This window comes from Bos mutus, chromosome 16, assembly GCF_027580195.1.
Source record: "Bos mutus isolate GX-2022 chromosome 16, NWIPB_WYAK_1.1, whole genome shotgun sequence".
Lineage (NCBI taxonomy): Eukaryota > Metazoa > Chordata > Mammalia > Artiodactyla > Bovidae > Bos > Bos mutus.
In genome coordinates, this window is record NC_091632.1 from 1,308,901 (window position 1) to 1,324,930 (window position 16,030).

The 16,030-nt window shown below is 51.1% G+C and overlaps 1 protein-coding gene across 1 annotated transcript in view; it reads left to right on the forward strand.

Moving 5' to 3' along the window:
• Window positions 1-877: 877 nt before the first annotated feature.
• The window catches only part of SOX13 (SRY-box transcription factor 13), a 30,937-nt gene continuing 15,784 nt past the window's right edge, over window positions 878-16,030 (forward strand). Inside the window, exon 1 of the mRNA XM_070384527.1 lies at window positions 878-1,678. Within this exon, the coding sequence (XP_070240628.1) occupies window positions 1,557-1,678 (122 nt within the window). The 5' untranslated portion in view covers window positions 878-1,556. The remainder of the gene's footprint in view (window positions 1,679-16,030) is intronic.

Below are 16,030 nucleotides of genomic sequence, written 5' to 3' on the forward strand. Positions count from 1 at the left end.
CAGGCAGAAAAAGTAGAGGCGACACTTGGATTCTTCTGAGGGCTGTGTACATATTTACATATAATTTGCATATAACCAGTACACTGAACACGATTTCTATAATGTATACCTAGCCACATTCACATTTGCCTCTTACTGTTGCTCTTTTCAAAGATGTCCGCCCCTGGCTCTTTGCTCTTGTCCAGCCTCACTCCTGCTCTGTTCTCCCAGCCCCTTCGCAGAGGGCAGGGAACGCTTGCAGGGAGGGACAGACAGCCAGCTTCACGGCAGCCTGCTGTCGATCGCCCTCCCCGGGGTGAGCACAGGAGGTGGTCCCCAGTGACCCCCACCTGTGAGTGGGACTCTGCGCCTTCGTGTTAGGTGCACAGAGTTCGGCACTTAGCAAGTGCTCAATGAATCTGAGGATAAATTGAGCTTAGCGATGAGGAGGGACCTTGGAAAATGGACGTTTCCTGTTCAGACTCCTCGGCCCCAGCTTTTGTGCCTGAAGACAGGTGAAAGTGAGCCTCTGGGGAGCAGCTTTCTCCCCTGTGGCCAGAGGAGGCATCTCTTTCTCTTCTTGGTCTTGCGGAAATAGTGGTGTGGATGCTGCTGCTGCTGCTGCTAAGTTGCTTCAGTCATGTCCGATTCGGTGCAACCCCATAGATGGCAGCCCACCAGGCTCCCCCGTCCCTGGGATTCTCCAGGCAAGAACACTGGAGTGGGTTGCCATTTCCTTCTCCAATGTATGAAAGGGAAAAGTGAAAGTGAAGTCCCTCAGTCGTGTCCGACCCTCAGCGACCCCATGGACTGCAGTCTACCAGGCTCCTCTGTCCATGGGATTTTCCAGGCAAGAGTACTGGAGTGGGGTGCCATTGCCTCCTCTGTGGTGCGGATGAGAGGAGCAGAAAAGAAGGGCCAGGCCTTCTATGATGTTGTTTTTCAGATTGAGAGTCTGTTATTAGCAATTTATGATGGCCAGGTTTGCAGCCAAGCACGTTCTGTTCTCCAGTGTTGAGGGGAGACTTGCAGGGCCTTAGCAAGAGGCTCAACAGGAAAAACACCCGGGTCGATAATTTCAGGACCGACCATGCAGGGCCTCAGCCTGTGCTGGCGGTAGCTTTAGCTCAGGGCCAGTTTGAGCCCAGCCCCATGTGGGGAGATGCCCTTCTGAGTGGCACGGCCTCCCCACGGGACCGCAAATGGCTCCTGTAAGTGGAAGGAGCCCCCTCCCACCTCGGCCCACTGGGTCTTGGGTTGCTGATTGCTTTCTGTGAAATGAGGTCAGGACAGTGATGAGAGCAGAGTCACTGTAGTTTCTTGAGACGGCAGGGCCTGGGAACACTCCTACAGAGAAAGAAGAGCGGCTGTGTGAGAGAAGACCCCGGAAGAGGGGCAGCGGGCAAGATGACCACCCTTGTGGAAAGAATGGTGCACAAGCAAAGCAACCCCCTTTCTGCAAAAGAGCTGAGCTGGTGGAATTTAGCTCAGCGGCCGCGAGATCGGGGCAGTAGATAGCGCTCTGCGGGCGCAGGGCCCGTGTGTGTGCAGGTTGTTGTGTGGCGTCCCGGAAGACCATGGAGAGGCCAGGAGCAGCACCTGCGGCGCCCCCTCCTCCAGGCTGGCCTCCGCGCTTCCCTGGATTCCTCACCAGTCCCTGTTCCTGGAAGCAAGCCCCCTTTCTCCATCCGTTCCTCATGTAAGTCGGTTTCATTCTTTCTGTGATTTCCCTTCATTCTGTTCCCAACTGTTTGGCTTTGACTAGAAGCAGCCACATTAGCCATTCTTCAAGGGGTCCGCATCCCCCAGGTGGCCGAAGTGCCAAAGGGCAGAGAGCTTTGGTTGGCGGGGGCTTCTCGGGGTCAGGTACAGTGCTGCCTGATCCCCGGCCTCTGCTTCATGCCTGGGAGGAGCCTCGTCTGCTTCCGGAAGAGCGAATCTCTCAAGTAGCCATTTCTTGCATCCCAAGCATGTCTCCAAGCTTGCTGCCATCAGATGGTTGTTGAAAGGCAGACTCATTGGAAGGATAAGAAGCTTTTGTGGGACTCCGGAAAGAGCCAAGGGTGAGAACGTAATGCGTTGGGTAGTGGGGGAGAGAGATGCTGGGCAGTGAGAGAACTGGCCTGGTTTCCAGCTGTGAGGATTCACTGTTATCTTATTATCCTCACACAGCTGACGGCCACTCGGTCCTGAAGCAGATTCCCTGTCCTCTCTTCTGTGGGTTGACATCCTTTTCTCCTGCTAGCTCAAGGCTCTTGCCAGGGGTCCGTGAAAGCGTGAACTCAGGTCTGATCCAGCATGGATAGGTTTATTAGCTGTGGAACACACGCTCTGGGCCGAGCACGAGACTTGGGGCTCCACTAGCAACCCCCATCCCCTGCTAAGACAGATGTTAGTAAGGCGCCTCCGTGCCAGGTGCCGTGGAACAACGGCGACTAAGCTACCAGCCAAGAGGTTGAGGAACCCTGCTGGGGTAGAAACAGGGTTGGGGGGTGAGCTTAGAGAGCAGTTTGGAAGAGATCTTCAAGGTCAGAGGGAATCTTGAACGCAGGCCAAGGAGCCGAGACTTGGTTGACAGTGAGGAAGCAGAGAACGTCAGAATGGGTGGCTCATTCATTGAAGCCGAAACCTCTCTCTGTTCTGCAACAAAATTCCAGCAGAACCCTGTGCTTTTTCTTTCCATTCAAAGACATTTTTGCTGCTTTCAAATTGTGCTGAACCACCTGGTAACAGAGACAACTCTCCTTCCCCCGCAGGGCTCTGGGCTCCCAGGATTGGGACCGAGCCTGGCAGCCTGCGGAGGGGATGTTCCTTCTCCTGGTCTCATGACCACACTCACCCGGGCTTCAGTCCCACGGGTGAGTGAGTGCAGCCAACTTTCTGAGATGTGCCATTTCTCCATAAATGAGCAAACTCATTTTGTTCAGGCTTGATGAACGTTAATCTCTAGATGTCTTTTTTAAAGGCAATGGTTTGATATATTTTTTAACAACTAAGATATTCAGAGTATGGATAAGTTTTCAATTCAGTTCAGTCACTCAGTCTTGTGGCTTCCCTGTCCATCACCAACTCCCAGAGTTTGCTCAAACTCATGTCCATCGAGTCACTGATGCCATCCAACCATCTCATCCTCTGTCGTCCCCTTCTCCTCTCACCTTCAACCTTTCCCACCATCAGGGTCTTTTCAAATGAGTCAGTTCTTCACATCAGGTCGCCAAAGTATTGGAGCTTCCACTTCAGCATCAGTGCTTCCAATGAATATTCAGAACTGATTTCCTTTAGGATGGACTGGTTTGATCTCCTTGCAGTCCAAAGGACTCTCAAGAGTCTTCTCCAACACCACAATTCAAAAGCATCAATTCTTCGGCTCTTGGCTTTTTTATGGTCCAACTCACATCCATACATGACTACTGGAAAAACCATAGCTTTGACTAGACCTTTGTTGGCAAAGTAATGTCTCTGCTTTTTAATATGTTCCCTAGGTTGCCCATAGCTTTCCTTCTAAGAAGCAAGCATCTTTTAATTTCATGGCTGCAGTCACCATCTGCAGTGATTTTGGAGCCCAAGAAAATAAAGTCTGTCACTGTTTCCATTGTTTCCCCATCTATTTGCCATGAAGTGATGGGACCGGATGCCATGATCTTAGTTTTCTGAATGTTGAGTTTTAAGCCAGCTTTTTCACTCTCCTCTTTCACTTTCATCAAGAGGCTGTTTAGTTCTTCTTCACTTTCTGCCATAAGGGTGGTGTTATCTGCATATCAGAGGTTATTGATATTCCTCCTGGCAATCTTGATTCCAGTTTGTGCTTCATCAGTCTGGCATTTCGCATGATGTACTCTGCATATAAGTTAATAAAGCAGGATGACAATATACAGCCTTGACATACTCCTTTCCCAATTTGGAACCAGTATGTTGTTCCTTGTCCGGTTCTAACTGTTGCTTCTTGACCTGCATAAGCTTTACTCCATACCTCATCATGTGAAGGCACTGGGTGGGGGTGGGGAGGAGACCAAACCCTACCCACCAGGAAGCAGTAATCTGTCTCAGGAGGTAAGACAGGAGCATTGGAACCAGCTGCATTGTGAGAACAGAGCTTTTAGCTGAGTGGGCCAGGGCCCCAGAACTCTTTTTCTTTTCTTTTTTAATATTTGTTTTAAATTTTTATTTATTTATGTGGCTACTCTGGGTCTTAGTTGTGGCATGTGGGATCTAGCTTCCTGACCAGATATCGAACTTGGGCCCCCTGCATTGGGAGCTCGGAGTCTTAGCCACCGGGCAACCGGAGAAGTTCCATATCAGGACTCTTGAAGACATTTTTGTCTCTGTGGGCTTGGTTTCAGAGGCTGGGTGCAAGGTGGAGTTAGACAGATCCCTCTTTGCATCCTATCTCTGCTTCTTCTGAGCTGGAAGATTTCTGGCAAATACTAGAACTTTCTTTGAGCTTAGTTTTTTCACCTACAAAGTGGGAAAAGAATAATACCTACCTCCCAAGTTTAAAAGGATTCAATGAAGTGATGTTATATATTACAGTGTCTGGAGTATACTAGATTCCAGTTAGTGGGAGCTGATGTTAGTATCATGGCCATCATGGTGGTGGTGTTGGGATGATGGTGCAACTCTCCTGCAGACTGTCTGGATGTGGGGGCAGCTCCTCCCTTGGGTCATGAGCATGGCTTACATGCGATTTGGGAAAGGGAGAGTGTGGTGAACAGACTCCGTCAGCTGTGACACCTCTCTCAGCCCCCCATCAAATTCTTCCTTCAGATGTGTACAGATGTGCCACGTGACCCTGGCCAAGTTACTTAGCCAATCTGTGCTTTAGCTTCAGGAATTATAAATTGCTGCTGACAATCATACCTGGTACTTAGAAGATTGAATAAAAAGGGTTACCTGGAAAATTCAGACACTGTCTGCTATGGGGGGCGGTGGGGGTGGAGTTCTTATCCAGGCATTTGCTGCTGTTACTATTGCTGTGATTATTCTGCTACAGGAGTGACCCATACACTCCTGTAGCCCAAAGAAACAAGGGCAAGAGCTGCTAACCCAGGTGATCCCGGACCTTGGAGCAGGGGTAGGGTGTGGGGTGGAGGTGGGCTCGGGTGTGGACCCCAGCGTGTGGACCTCACTGTGCCGGCGCTGGAGGGCAGCCCAGAAAAGACAGTGAACTTTCTCACCCACCACCTGCAGGCAGGGTGTCGCCAGGTGGAGCATAAATGATAGTTTGGCTCAGCGTGTGCGGCCTCTTGTCCTTTACCCGGTGTTGTCCCTTGATCGGGTCACTAAGGGTGACAGTTCCACACCAAGTAGAATGGACTTTTGCAAAACTGGTGAAATTCGCTTGTAAGTCTGAATCGCTTGAAAGCATGAAACCACTGCATTCACCAGACCCAACCAACTGCTGGTGAATCTTTATAATTCATAGTAACAGACCGCCTTTAACTAACCTTTGGACTCTGGGCACTCCAGAGCTCCTGCAGGAACCCAGCAGGAAGTGGAGGCTGTCCCCCAGCACCCTGCAGCAGACAGGGCTGATTGGTTTGGGTGCACCTGCGGGGAAGCTGCCTTTTCTCCAGAGTCCTTGTGCTGTGGTTTTGGATTGGAGGCAGGTGGACCTTCTGTGGGATTTGGCTTCCACCCTTTAGCTTCAGGTGCCTCAATTATAAAACGGGTTTTGTTGCTACCAAAAATGCCTGTGAGGTGCTTAGCTGGTGCTCACTCAGAAACGTGGCAGGGGCTGCCACTGTCTTTCTGCTGATGCGGGCTGCGGCCCGAAGGTGGGAACCAGGGCCTTAGCCGCACCTGTATTTCTGCAGCATCAAAGACCTTGGAGCCCTCCCCGACTTAAAGTTTTATCTCTGAGAGAAGAAATAATCATTTATCCCATGAGCAAATGGAAAAACTGAGACCTTGCAAGTTTGGGTGGTGTGTCCCAGGCCCCACAGTGAGTTCCAGGTGTCCAAACCCCTAACAGTTGTAGGGGGGTTTCTAAACCATCAAGTGTGTGAAGCATTTTGACATTTAGAAAATCACTATGCTGAGGCTCCAAGCCACACAATGTGTATGTTGACTGCCAATTCATAGATAGGAAAACTGAGGCTCAGAAAATTAGGACTTACCTAGGATTGTACCTTGATTTTTGTGGCAGAGCTGGGGCTCCAGCTCAGACCTCCGGCCTCCAAATCCAGTGTTCACTTCCACCGTGCACTCAGAGTTATCACGTGGGTCTGTGTGATCCTCTCTGCAGTGACTTTTCCCCTCCGAGCAGGTAGATCTGTTAGGGTGACTAGTCATGAGCCAGCAGGGAGAGGGTTAAATTCCTTCCTAAGCGAGGGCAGGTTTTGAGCTGGGCACCTCTAGTGACCCCGTCACTGACCCTCACCCCGGGTCAGGGCGCGGGCTGTGGGGGAAGGGAAGGAAAGCAGCTCTAAGGGCTGGGTGGGGACGCTCATCTCCCTTCTTCGCTGGACAAAGACGGACAGGTGCCAGTGGCTCTTCCCAGTCTCCATAGACAGTCCCTAAGGTTCCCCTGTGGTGGACGGCCATCAGCAGGGCTTACCCTCTCACTCAGGCCCTGGGGCCCCGGCAGCGCTTAGAGACATTGGAAGCCCTGTGATGTGTTCTTGGGTAAGTGGGAGCTGGGCTAGTTTTTTTACCTGTAAAGGCACCAGTAATAGAGAATGAAACTATCAAATGACCCTTCTGGCTGGATGGGACTTTGGTCCCCGCCTGTGATTCACTAAAGAGGAGAAGGAAGATCAGGGTGGCCCACAGAAGCCAGCGTCTCTGACGTAAGTGGTGACTCTGAACACTGGGAAGGCTTCTCCATTCCCTCCTCTCCCCAGGCGGCCCCCACCCCAGTCACCCCCTCTGTTAGCTCAGACCTATTTGAAAGCATGTGTTTGAGTTATTGTCCCTGTGTCCTCCCTAGATGGACCTCAAGGAGGTCGAGAGCTGTAGAGTAGACTGCCCAGGGCTGCTCAGCAAGTCGGGGATGGGGAGAGCTGTTCTGGAAGCCAGGCGTCACCCAGCACTTTCCTTGAGACTGCCACCCCAAGAAGGACAATTGAGGAAAGGATTTCCAGGAAAGCAAGGAGCTGACTTAAAGGAAGTGAGCAAAATCTCTTCCTCCATCCCCGCCTTCCTGCCCCGAGACCCTTCCCCTCCCCACTGCTGCTGCTAAGTCACTTGAGTCGTGTCCGACTCTGTGTGATCCCATAGACGGCAGCCCACTGAGGAATTCTTAATACACCTGTCTCTGAGTGGCAGGGAAAAGCCTTTAATTGTACCTAGAGGCGAGGGAGGCACTGAAGGGAAAGCCTGCTAACTGGTGGGGCAGGTCCCAATCTGTCTGGCTCTGGCCCTTTTGGACACTTCAATTAATGATGTTAATGATGGCTTTGCGCGCAAGGGGCTCTCCGAGGCAGCTGGTCTCCAGGCTGCACAGCCCCGATACCTGGCCAGACCTGAGTCCCCAGTCCGTGAGTCTGTTTTATGCCTGTCTGCAAGATTAAAGGTGCCATGAAACTGTAAATTATTAGCAGTTTGATGTTCTCCATCTTTTTTTGTGTGTGTGGTAACTTACATATTAATGAAATTGACCGTTTTAATAGTTTTTAATTGCATAGTTTGGAAGCATTAAGTACATTTGCATTGTGCAACTGCCCCTGCTGTCTATCTCCAGAAGTTTGCCTCCCCCAAACTAAAACTCTGTACTTGTTAAATAATAACTCCCCCTTAGCCCCTCTCCCCAGCCCCTAATAACCTCTATTTTACTTTCTGTCTCTGTAAATTTACTATTGTAAGTACCTCATACAAGCAGAATCAAGAAATATTAGTCGTTTTGTGTTTCACTTAGGCTTATTACATTTAACATTTTCAAGTTTCCTCCGCATTGTAGCATGTGTCAGATCTCCTTTTTAAGGATGATGATATTCTGTTCTTATCTATACCACGTTTTATTGTATCCATTCACTCTTCCACAGACACTTGGGTTGTTTCCACCTTTTGGCTGTTGTGAATAGTGTTGTAAAAGCACGGGTGAGCAGCGTCCCTTCGCGGCCGTGTCTCACATCCTTTGGTTATACACCCAGAAGGAGAATTGCTGGATCGTATGGTTATTCTATGCTTCAGCTCTTAAGAAACCACCGTACTGTTTTCCATAGCAGCTGTAAAATTTTACATTCCCACCAGAAATTGTCTGCATCCTTGCCAACATTTTTTTTTTCTTTTTTTTTAAAATAGTAGCCATCATAATGGGTGTGACATGGCATCTCACTGTGATTCTCCATCTTTTGAGGGGGAAGTCAGGCCCCAGGAAACACTAAGACACGTCCTCCGCATTGCAGAGCAGCTAGGCCCGGGCCCATGTTTCTGGGTCTGTGTCACAGCCTCCATCCTGTACTTCTGCTCCTCGAGAGGAGGCAGACGAGGGGAGGGTTTATAGATTAGGAGGTTGGGATTAACAGATACACTCAACTGTATATAAATAAAGCCAGTAAGAACCTACTGTGTACCACAGAGAACTCTTCTCAGTATTTTGTAATAACCTATAAGGGAAAAGAATCTGAAAAAGAATGTATATGTGTAACTGAATCACGTTGCTGAACACCGGGAGCTAACACAACATTGCAAGTCAACTAGACTTCAGGAAAAAAAGAAAAGTAAAGAAAAAGAGGAAGAAGGTGAGGCCCTTCTCCTACCTTGCTCTTCCTGGCGATTGTCAGGGCCCTTTCCCTGCCTTCTGTCACAGGAGCAGAACAGCCTTGGCCCATCAAAAGTGTCTGGAGGGTGAATGACCTTCAGGGGGAAAAGGGGCTTTCAGTGATATTGAGATTTAAAGAGTTGGATTGTTTTAACCCTGGGCATTGGGTAAATTACGGTACAGCCACTGCAGAGATGTGCAACAATTACAAGTGACTTCATAACGATTTTTCTTTCTGTTTTGCTACACTGCATGGCTTGTGGGATTTTAGTTCCCCAACCAGGGATCCAAAGCAGGCCCTCACAGTGAAAGCGCAGAGTCCTAACCACTGGACTACCATGGAATTCCCTGAAGAATTTTAAATAATTTCCAGTTTTTAGTAACAGGAAAGCTTCCTCTGATATTACGTGTATATGGAGGGGAATAGTGTAAAACTTCTTTATGAGCTTAATGATGAAAAAGAAAACTAGACACAGGAAAAAGATTTAATGGAAATATGCCCAAGCGTTATCAGCTGCTGCCACCTCTGGATTAATGTGAAGTGGGTGACTTTAATTTTTTTGTCTTTATGTTATTCTAAATTTTTCAGATTATCTATTGTACATTGAGTACATATTCCTTTTATAGTCAGAAAAAAGATTGATAATAAGATGATGGCCGCTCTTCATTTGGCACATGTGTTGAGTGATCTGTGAAGTATACAGCTCTGCTCAGGCTGATGGTGGGACGCTAAGGTGTGGAGGTGTGGGGACAGAGGGCAAGGAAGGAAGGTCAGGACCCCGGCGAGGTGATCGCTGGGGGAGGTCAGGGACGGGGGCATCTCTGCGCCCTCCGATGCTGCCCTGAACTCATGACATTAGGACCCTGGTTTTGAATCATTTGATGTCTGCATGTGGCATTTGCCTTTGACTTTTCTCACTTCAGCTGAGCTGGGACCTACCTGGACCCCTTGACCCCCGTCATGAGAGCAGCAGTGGCCCTGCAGAGGTTAGGGTCGAGGGGCGGGCGACTCAGCCTCCAGTGGGTGATTTCCCATGGCTCTTAGGACCTCGAACACGTGGGAGAGAAACCAGCATAATCCAGCGCTTTAAAGAAAGTGCTCGACAGCCAGTCTCTGGGCCAGTGTTTTGCTCACCACTCATTGGCCATGAGCTTTGGCAGCCTCCTTAAGGCTTTGTGTCCTCAGTAGTTAAAACAGAGATGATAATAGTAACTATTTCACAGGGCTCAGGAAAGTATTAAAAGAGCTAGTTAATGCCTACTGATGGCCCCTGGCTTACTGTGTGCCTGATTCCTGTTGTCTGGTTGAGAGGAAGATTCTGATGCTAGACCTCCTGGACCCAAACCACCTCTGTGCCTCAGTTTCTCCATCTGTAAAATGGAGATCATAATACCAACTATCTCAGATGGTTATTGTGAAAATGAAATAAATTGCTATAAATAAAAGTGACTAAAATAATACTCAGCACATAGTAAATACTTAGGAAATGTTAACTATGATCAGAGGGGTGCACATTGGAGTGGCAACCAGTTATGTGTGGGGGGCACCCGCCAACTCATCTGACTGTCCCAGGAGTCCCATCTCACAGGTTAGTGCCCATCATTCAGTTGTTAAATACTTTGAATGTGAATGTCCCCACTATTGTTATTACCACCTCGGGCTCCAGATGTCAAGATTCCTATCTCATCCCACTGCTTTGCCAGATTTCTCTCTTTTCTTAGTTGAAATGGTCCTGCTCAGTTTCCAAAGGGTGCTGGTGCTCGAAGTTGGGGTCCCAGACAGACTGGGGTGCAGGCTGGCTGCTTTGGAGATTGCTTGATGAGCATTTTAGATGAAATCGGACACTTGAAGCTGTTCTCCTCCCCTTGCTCCCCTGCCCTTTTAAGAAGGAGCCAAAGCCAAGAAAAGGCAACAATTCACAAATACAAAGGGGACCATGAACATGACAGACAGGAGAAATCTTCCGCAGCAGTGTTGGCTGCCGGTGGGCCGATGGGGTAGATAATGGGAGAGGAAACATGGCCTTTGCAGAGAAATAGAACGGAACACTTTGTTCACTGGAAGAATGAACGCTGGCTGCTCAGTCGGGGTTTCCGATGATGAGCTTGTCTTTGGGGAGATGATGGCGATTAGGTTTTCTCAAGGCGCAGGTGGGGTCCCACCCAGAAACCCTGGGGTGGGGAAAGCCACAGACCTGAGCAGGGCGCCCAAAGGTGAGACCAGTGCATCCCAGTGCAGCTCACGGGCCCCGGCCGCCGACTGCAGTGCCGCCAGCCACTCTGTCCCTCCATTGTCTGCCCAAGCCGAGAAGCGGGGTGTGCAAATCCCTCTGGAAGCCCCCGAACCTTTTCTCAAATTATATCTTTTTATGGAGCCTTAGGGAGGTAGAGGGGCTTCCCTGGTGGCTCAAATGGTAAAGAATCAGCCTGCAATGCAGGAGACTCTGGTTCGATCCCTGGGTCGGGAAGATCCCCTGGAGAAGGAAATGGCAACCCGCTTCAGTACTCTTGCCTGGAGAATCCCATGGACAGAGGAGCCTGTTGGGTTATATTGTCCACAGGGTCGCAAGGAGACTGAGCAACTTTCAGTTTTTTACAAGGAGGTACATCCCAGGGAGGAGAGGATGAGGCCACGTGTATTTTCTGATTATTTGTATGCCAACTTTCTGGGTCAAGACGGTATCCTGTCAACACTTCCCTGGACATATATTCTGTACCAGATTCTCTAAGCTTATGATTACCTTCTAATTACAAAGTAGGTATTGGAATCTCTGTTTTACGTGTGAAGAAACTAAAGTTTTGAGAGACTGAATCTTCCCCCCAAGTTTCCAAAGTGACTTTGGGTTTTTTTGGTTAATTCTTCCTTGGCCATGACTCAAGAAACAACTGGAATCTTGTAAGTGGCAAAGACAGTGGTGGCTTGATCTTTGCTGGACCGGATCCTGTTACCTGGGTTAGAGGGAGCCAGGGCACAGCCAGCAGATGAGAAGACATGGATCTGGGCATTAGTGCTGGCTGAGTTCAGATGCCTCCACTGGGCCTTGCGTGGGTCAGGAGAAGGAGAGGTGAGGGCTTGCCCAGTGCCCTCAGCCGGGTGGTGTTCTGGCACGGCTTGCTCTTTTTCCTCCTCTCCCCGTGGTTAACACTTGGGGCTACCCCACAAGACAGGTCTCTGCTGAGGCTGGTCGGCCCGGACTGCACACGGGCCCTGGACGGGACCCTGCTTGTGCGAAGGAGCAGACGCGCGCGCCCTCATCCAGGCGGGGGGCCTGGATCTGGTGCTGGGAGCGGAGGTCAGCACTGCAGCTGCCCCAGCCCTGTGGCCCAGCTGCTGATGGGGCTCGGGAGGGGCTGGAGACAGCCTCAGGTCCCGAAGCAGGAGGGCCCCAGATGAGGGCCTCCAGGAAACACTGTCTACTTCCTTGGCTTTACCCAGGTCGGTGGGGCAGCCCCTTCCTCCTGGGAATCTCAGCGGCCCTTTCACGCTGCCTCTTCTGTCTCTGAAGAGGAGACTCAGGACTCAGACGAGGCTCTGGGTGGGAACGGCACCACCCATTTCTCCCAGCCTTTTAAGTCCTTTGGGGGTCAGCTGAATCTTGGCAGATGCCAAAGCTCCGTCTGGAGCTGGATTTCTGTGCCGGTGATGTAGGGGGCTGACTCCTCTTACAGGCTAGGACGGGCTCCCAGGGGCTCGGCGCGCCTCAGTCTAGCTAGTCTTGGCTGCTCTGCTAGGTGATGTATTACCTTGGTCAGCTCAGAAGCAGCCCAGGGATGGGGGGTATAGGCCATTGTCTCCACCTGGTCTGGGCTAGACAGGGCCACACCATGGACCTGTTGACCCCCAGGGCCCACAGAGGCCGAAGAGAGGGAGAGCCTCGCAGGAAAGCTTTGTTTCAAGCCTGTGGCCAGCCCAGCCCCCAGCTCTGAGTAAACAGCAGAGATAGGATCGGGCGTAGCCAGGAAGGGTGGCAGGGTGCGGCCTGGGAGAAGAATGGCAGGATGTGGCACTGGGCACCGTGCTGGGCACCCACGCCTCGGGCCATTGTTCAGGGCTGCCCAGGGCTCTCAACTCTCAGGGGCCCTGAAAGGAAGTGATGTTCCTCTGGGACCTGTTCCCCTGGCCCTGCCACTCCCGGCCACATGCTTCCTCCCTGGCAGTGCCCTCTGCACCACCCACGCAGGGGCGGGGGTCTCAGTAGAGGGTCAGGTGTGTGCCCAGCGGGGAAGTGTCGTCACTGACCCTCCTAGGAGGGTCTGCCTTCCTGTAGCCCTGGGTCTGAGTCACCCGTCATGCTCCGATGACTGGAATTTATCTCTATCTTTATCTGTATCTAGATGTGGGGAGGGGAGGGCTGTTGTTATGGAGGGAGGAAGGTCTGAGAGTAAAAAGTCCTTTGATTCCAATCTGGCTGGGCTGGTTGTTGTCTGATTGGGAGAGGAAGTGGCTGGTGATTTGTTTGGGGGTAGAAAGGGGCTTAGTTTTTGTGTGCCTAGGGTGGGAGGGGGTCAGAGGGGCTGGGAGAGGGTTGACTGTAGGCAGGAGAAAGAGGAGCTTAGCCCCTGGAGTGTGCCTGGTTGCAGACTCCAGAACTGGGCTCTGCGCCCTCATCCCTCTGTGGGGGGCAGGCATCCGCTGCCTTGTCCTGGGCGCGGGATTTGGAGTCAGCTCAGAGACTCAAGACTCTGCTGCATCCAGGGTGGGGCTGGCCGGAGCCCTCTCCCCCTAGGGGCCTTCACTTCTCAAGATGCTCAGGTGAGGTTAAACCCAGGAGAAGGTGGCGGAGGGCCTGTGGGGTAGGTTCCCCGGAAGGGAAGGGAAGGCAGAGCAGGAATGCTGCTCCGTGCCCCAGCTGGTTGAAGGTCCTCTGACTGTATTCCTAAATCAGTATGCCCAAACAAGCCAGGTGAACCTGACCTTTCTGGGCCTCAGTTTCTCCATTTATAAAATATGAGTAAGACTGAGCGAGAAGGAGGAGATTGGGAACACAGAAGCGCTTCTACCCTAGTGAGAGCCCTACCAGGGTGGCCTCTGACCAGAACCTGGGTGGGAACTGGGGGAGGCCAGTAATCCACATCTCCTGAGCACCAGAAGAGTCTGACTTCTGGGCATCTGGGGAGAGGGGAGGCTGTGACGGCTGACCTTAAAAGCTCCTGAAAAATCATGTATATATGATTGAAGCATGGAGCATGCTTTGTAGGGAAGGGGTAATAAGGGAATTTTTTTTTTTTTTTAAGTCTCTGGAAAAGACTTAAGGGAAGACTCCACGGGGTCTTTAAATTCATAATGTTTGGAAAATGTTTCTTACTGTCCCAAGGTAAGAACAAAAGGAAGTGGACTTGCCTTGCTACTAGGGGATTGGGGTCATTCACAGGAAGAGCTTAGCAGCAAGAAAGATGCAGCTGAGGATAACTGGCTGTGGGAGGTGGGGGTGTGGGAAATTAGCCCCAGACAGCAGCATCCATCTGATGATGATGAGTATAGTAGTTGTCACTTAGGCATTCAGATCTGCCTTGTCCTATGCTGCTGAGCTGTATTATACTCTGAGTGTTGTACAAATGTTTATTGAGCACCTATATGTACCAGGCACTGTGCTAGACTGCGGCTATACTGATGAGCAAAACTAAGCTTATTTTCACAGTGTGGGGTTGGATGGGTTCTCAGGCTAGTGGGCCAGTCAGAAATAAAACAGGTGAAGGTATCATTCCCAACTGTGAAAAGTACTTTGAAGTCACAAGTTCAGGGTGCCAAGAGAATGTAAAACAGGCACATCTTATAGGGTCTGGAGTGTTAATGGAAGGCTAATCTCTTCAGCTTTGGTCTTCTCTTGCGGCTCAGCTGGTGAAGGATCTGCCTGCAATGCAGGAGACCTAGGTTCGATCTGTGGGTTGGGAAGATCCCCTGAAGAAGGGAAGGGCTACCCACTCCAGAGTCCTGGCCTGGACAATTCCACGGACTACAGTCCATGGGGTTTCAACACAGAACAGCACTGCTGCTCTGCCTTCCCTTGCAGGGTTGCAAGGTCGGACACAACTGAGCGGCTTTCACTTCAGTCTCTTCATGTTGGGAGTTTTGTTCCCATTTCACTGAGGAGGAAATTGAGATTTAGAGAGGTTATGTCAAGTGCCCGTGGTTACACAGCAATCAATTAAGCAAATTTAGGATTCAAATGGACTCAGGTGTGTCTGCCCCAGAGCCTTCTCTCTCAACCACCTGGCTCTAGGAGCATCCTGGGCTATATGGCACCTAATGGATGCTCACCCTGTATTATTTAATGTCCATGGACACCTGTGAGAGATGGATTATTAACCCATTATATGGATTAGGAGGCGGAGGCTCAGAGTTCGTTAGATTCCCACGGTAACACAAGTCAGTTGGTGGCAGGGCCGAGATTTGAATCCAGATTGTTAAACCCCAAAGGCTGCACTCTGAATCAGCCCTGGACTGTTGCTTCTCCATAAACCAATGAATCCATGGAGGGGACCAATGGAGAGCCAGGGCCAGTGCCTGCAGTGGAGACAGACGCCTGTGGAAATGAAGGGCCCTTTTCTGGGCTGCTAGCAGGACCTGGCAGGTAATGGGGGGTTGGGGAGGGGGAGTACCATGCCCTGGTGAACAGACTGACACCTCCAAGCTAGCTTGACTGGTCGCCAAGAGCCATTTTCTTTGTTACCAGGCTCTGTGTCAGAAGCTGGGACGGACTGTTGGGAGCACCCCCCCCCAAAACAAAAATAATCCCAGTACCCAGTTGGGTGTACTCTTGGGAGTTAAGAGTGGGTAGAAAAGGCCATCAAGGTCAAAGGGAAGAGCTGTTAGTGCAGCAGGGTCCAACAGAAACAATGTGAGCTACACTTACACACGTTTTCCCTAGCTACAATAAGAAGTGCAAAAAGAAACAGGTGAAACGAATTTTAACGATGTGTTTTATTTAACCCCAAAGTGTCCAAACTTATATTTGAACGAGTAATCAATAACCAATGAGCTATTTTACATTATGTTTTCGTCCTAGCCCTTCCAAAACGAGGGTGTAGTTTGTACTCTGCATGTTTCCACCGGGACCCGCCGCGGTTCAGGTGCTCAGCAGGGGGTGGCGGGGGACCCGGCCCGCCCGGCTCTGGGGTTCCTTAGGACCGAGCATCACCTCCTCTGCCTCGGCCTTCCGCGGCGGGGGCGGGGGGAGGGTGGTCCACAGCGGGACCGAGCTCTGGGGGGCGGCGGGCGCTGGGGCCCCCCCGGTGCCGCCGGGAAGCTGGGCCGCGTGGGCAGCACCCTGAGGGTGCCCGGAGGAGAACCCCCCAAGACCCCGGCCCGGGCGGGGCGCGGGGGGGCGCGGAGCCGGCCGGGGATCAGAA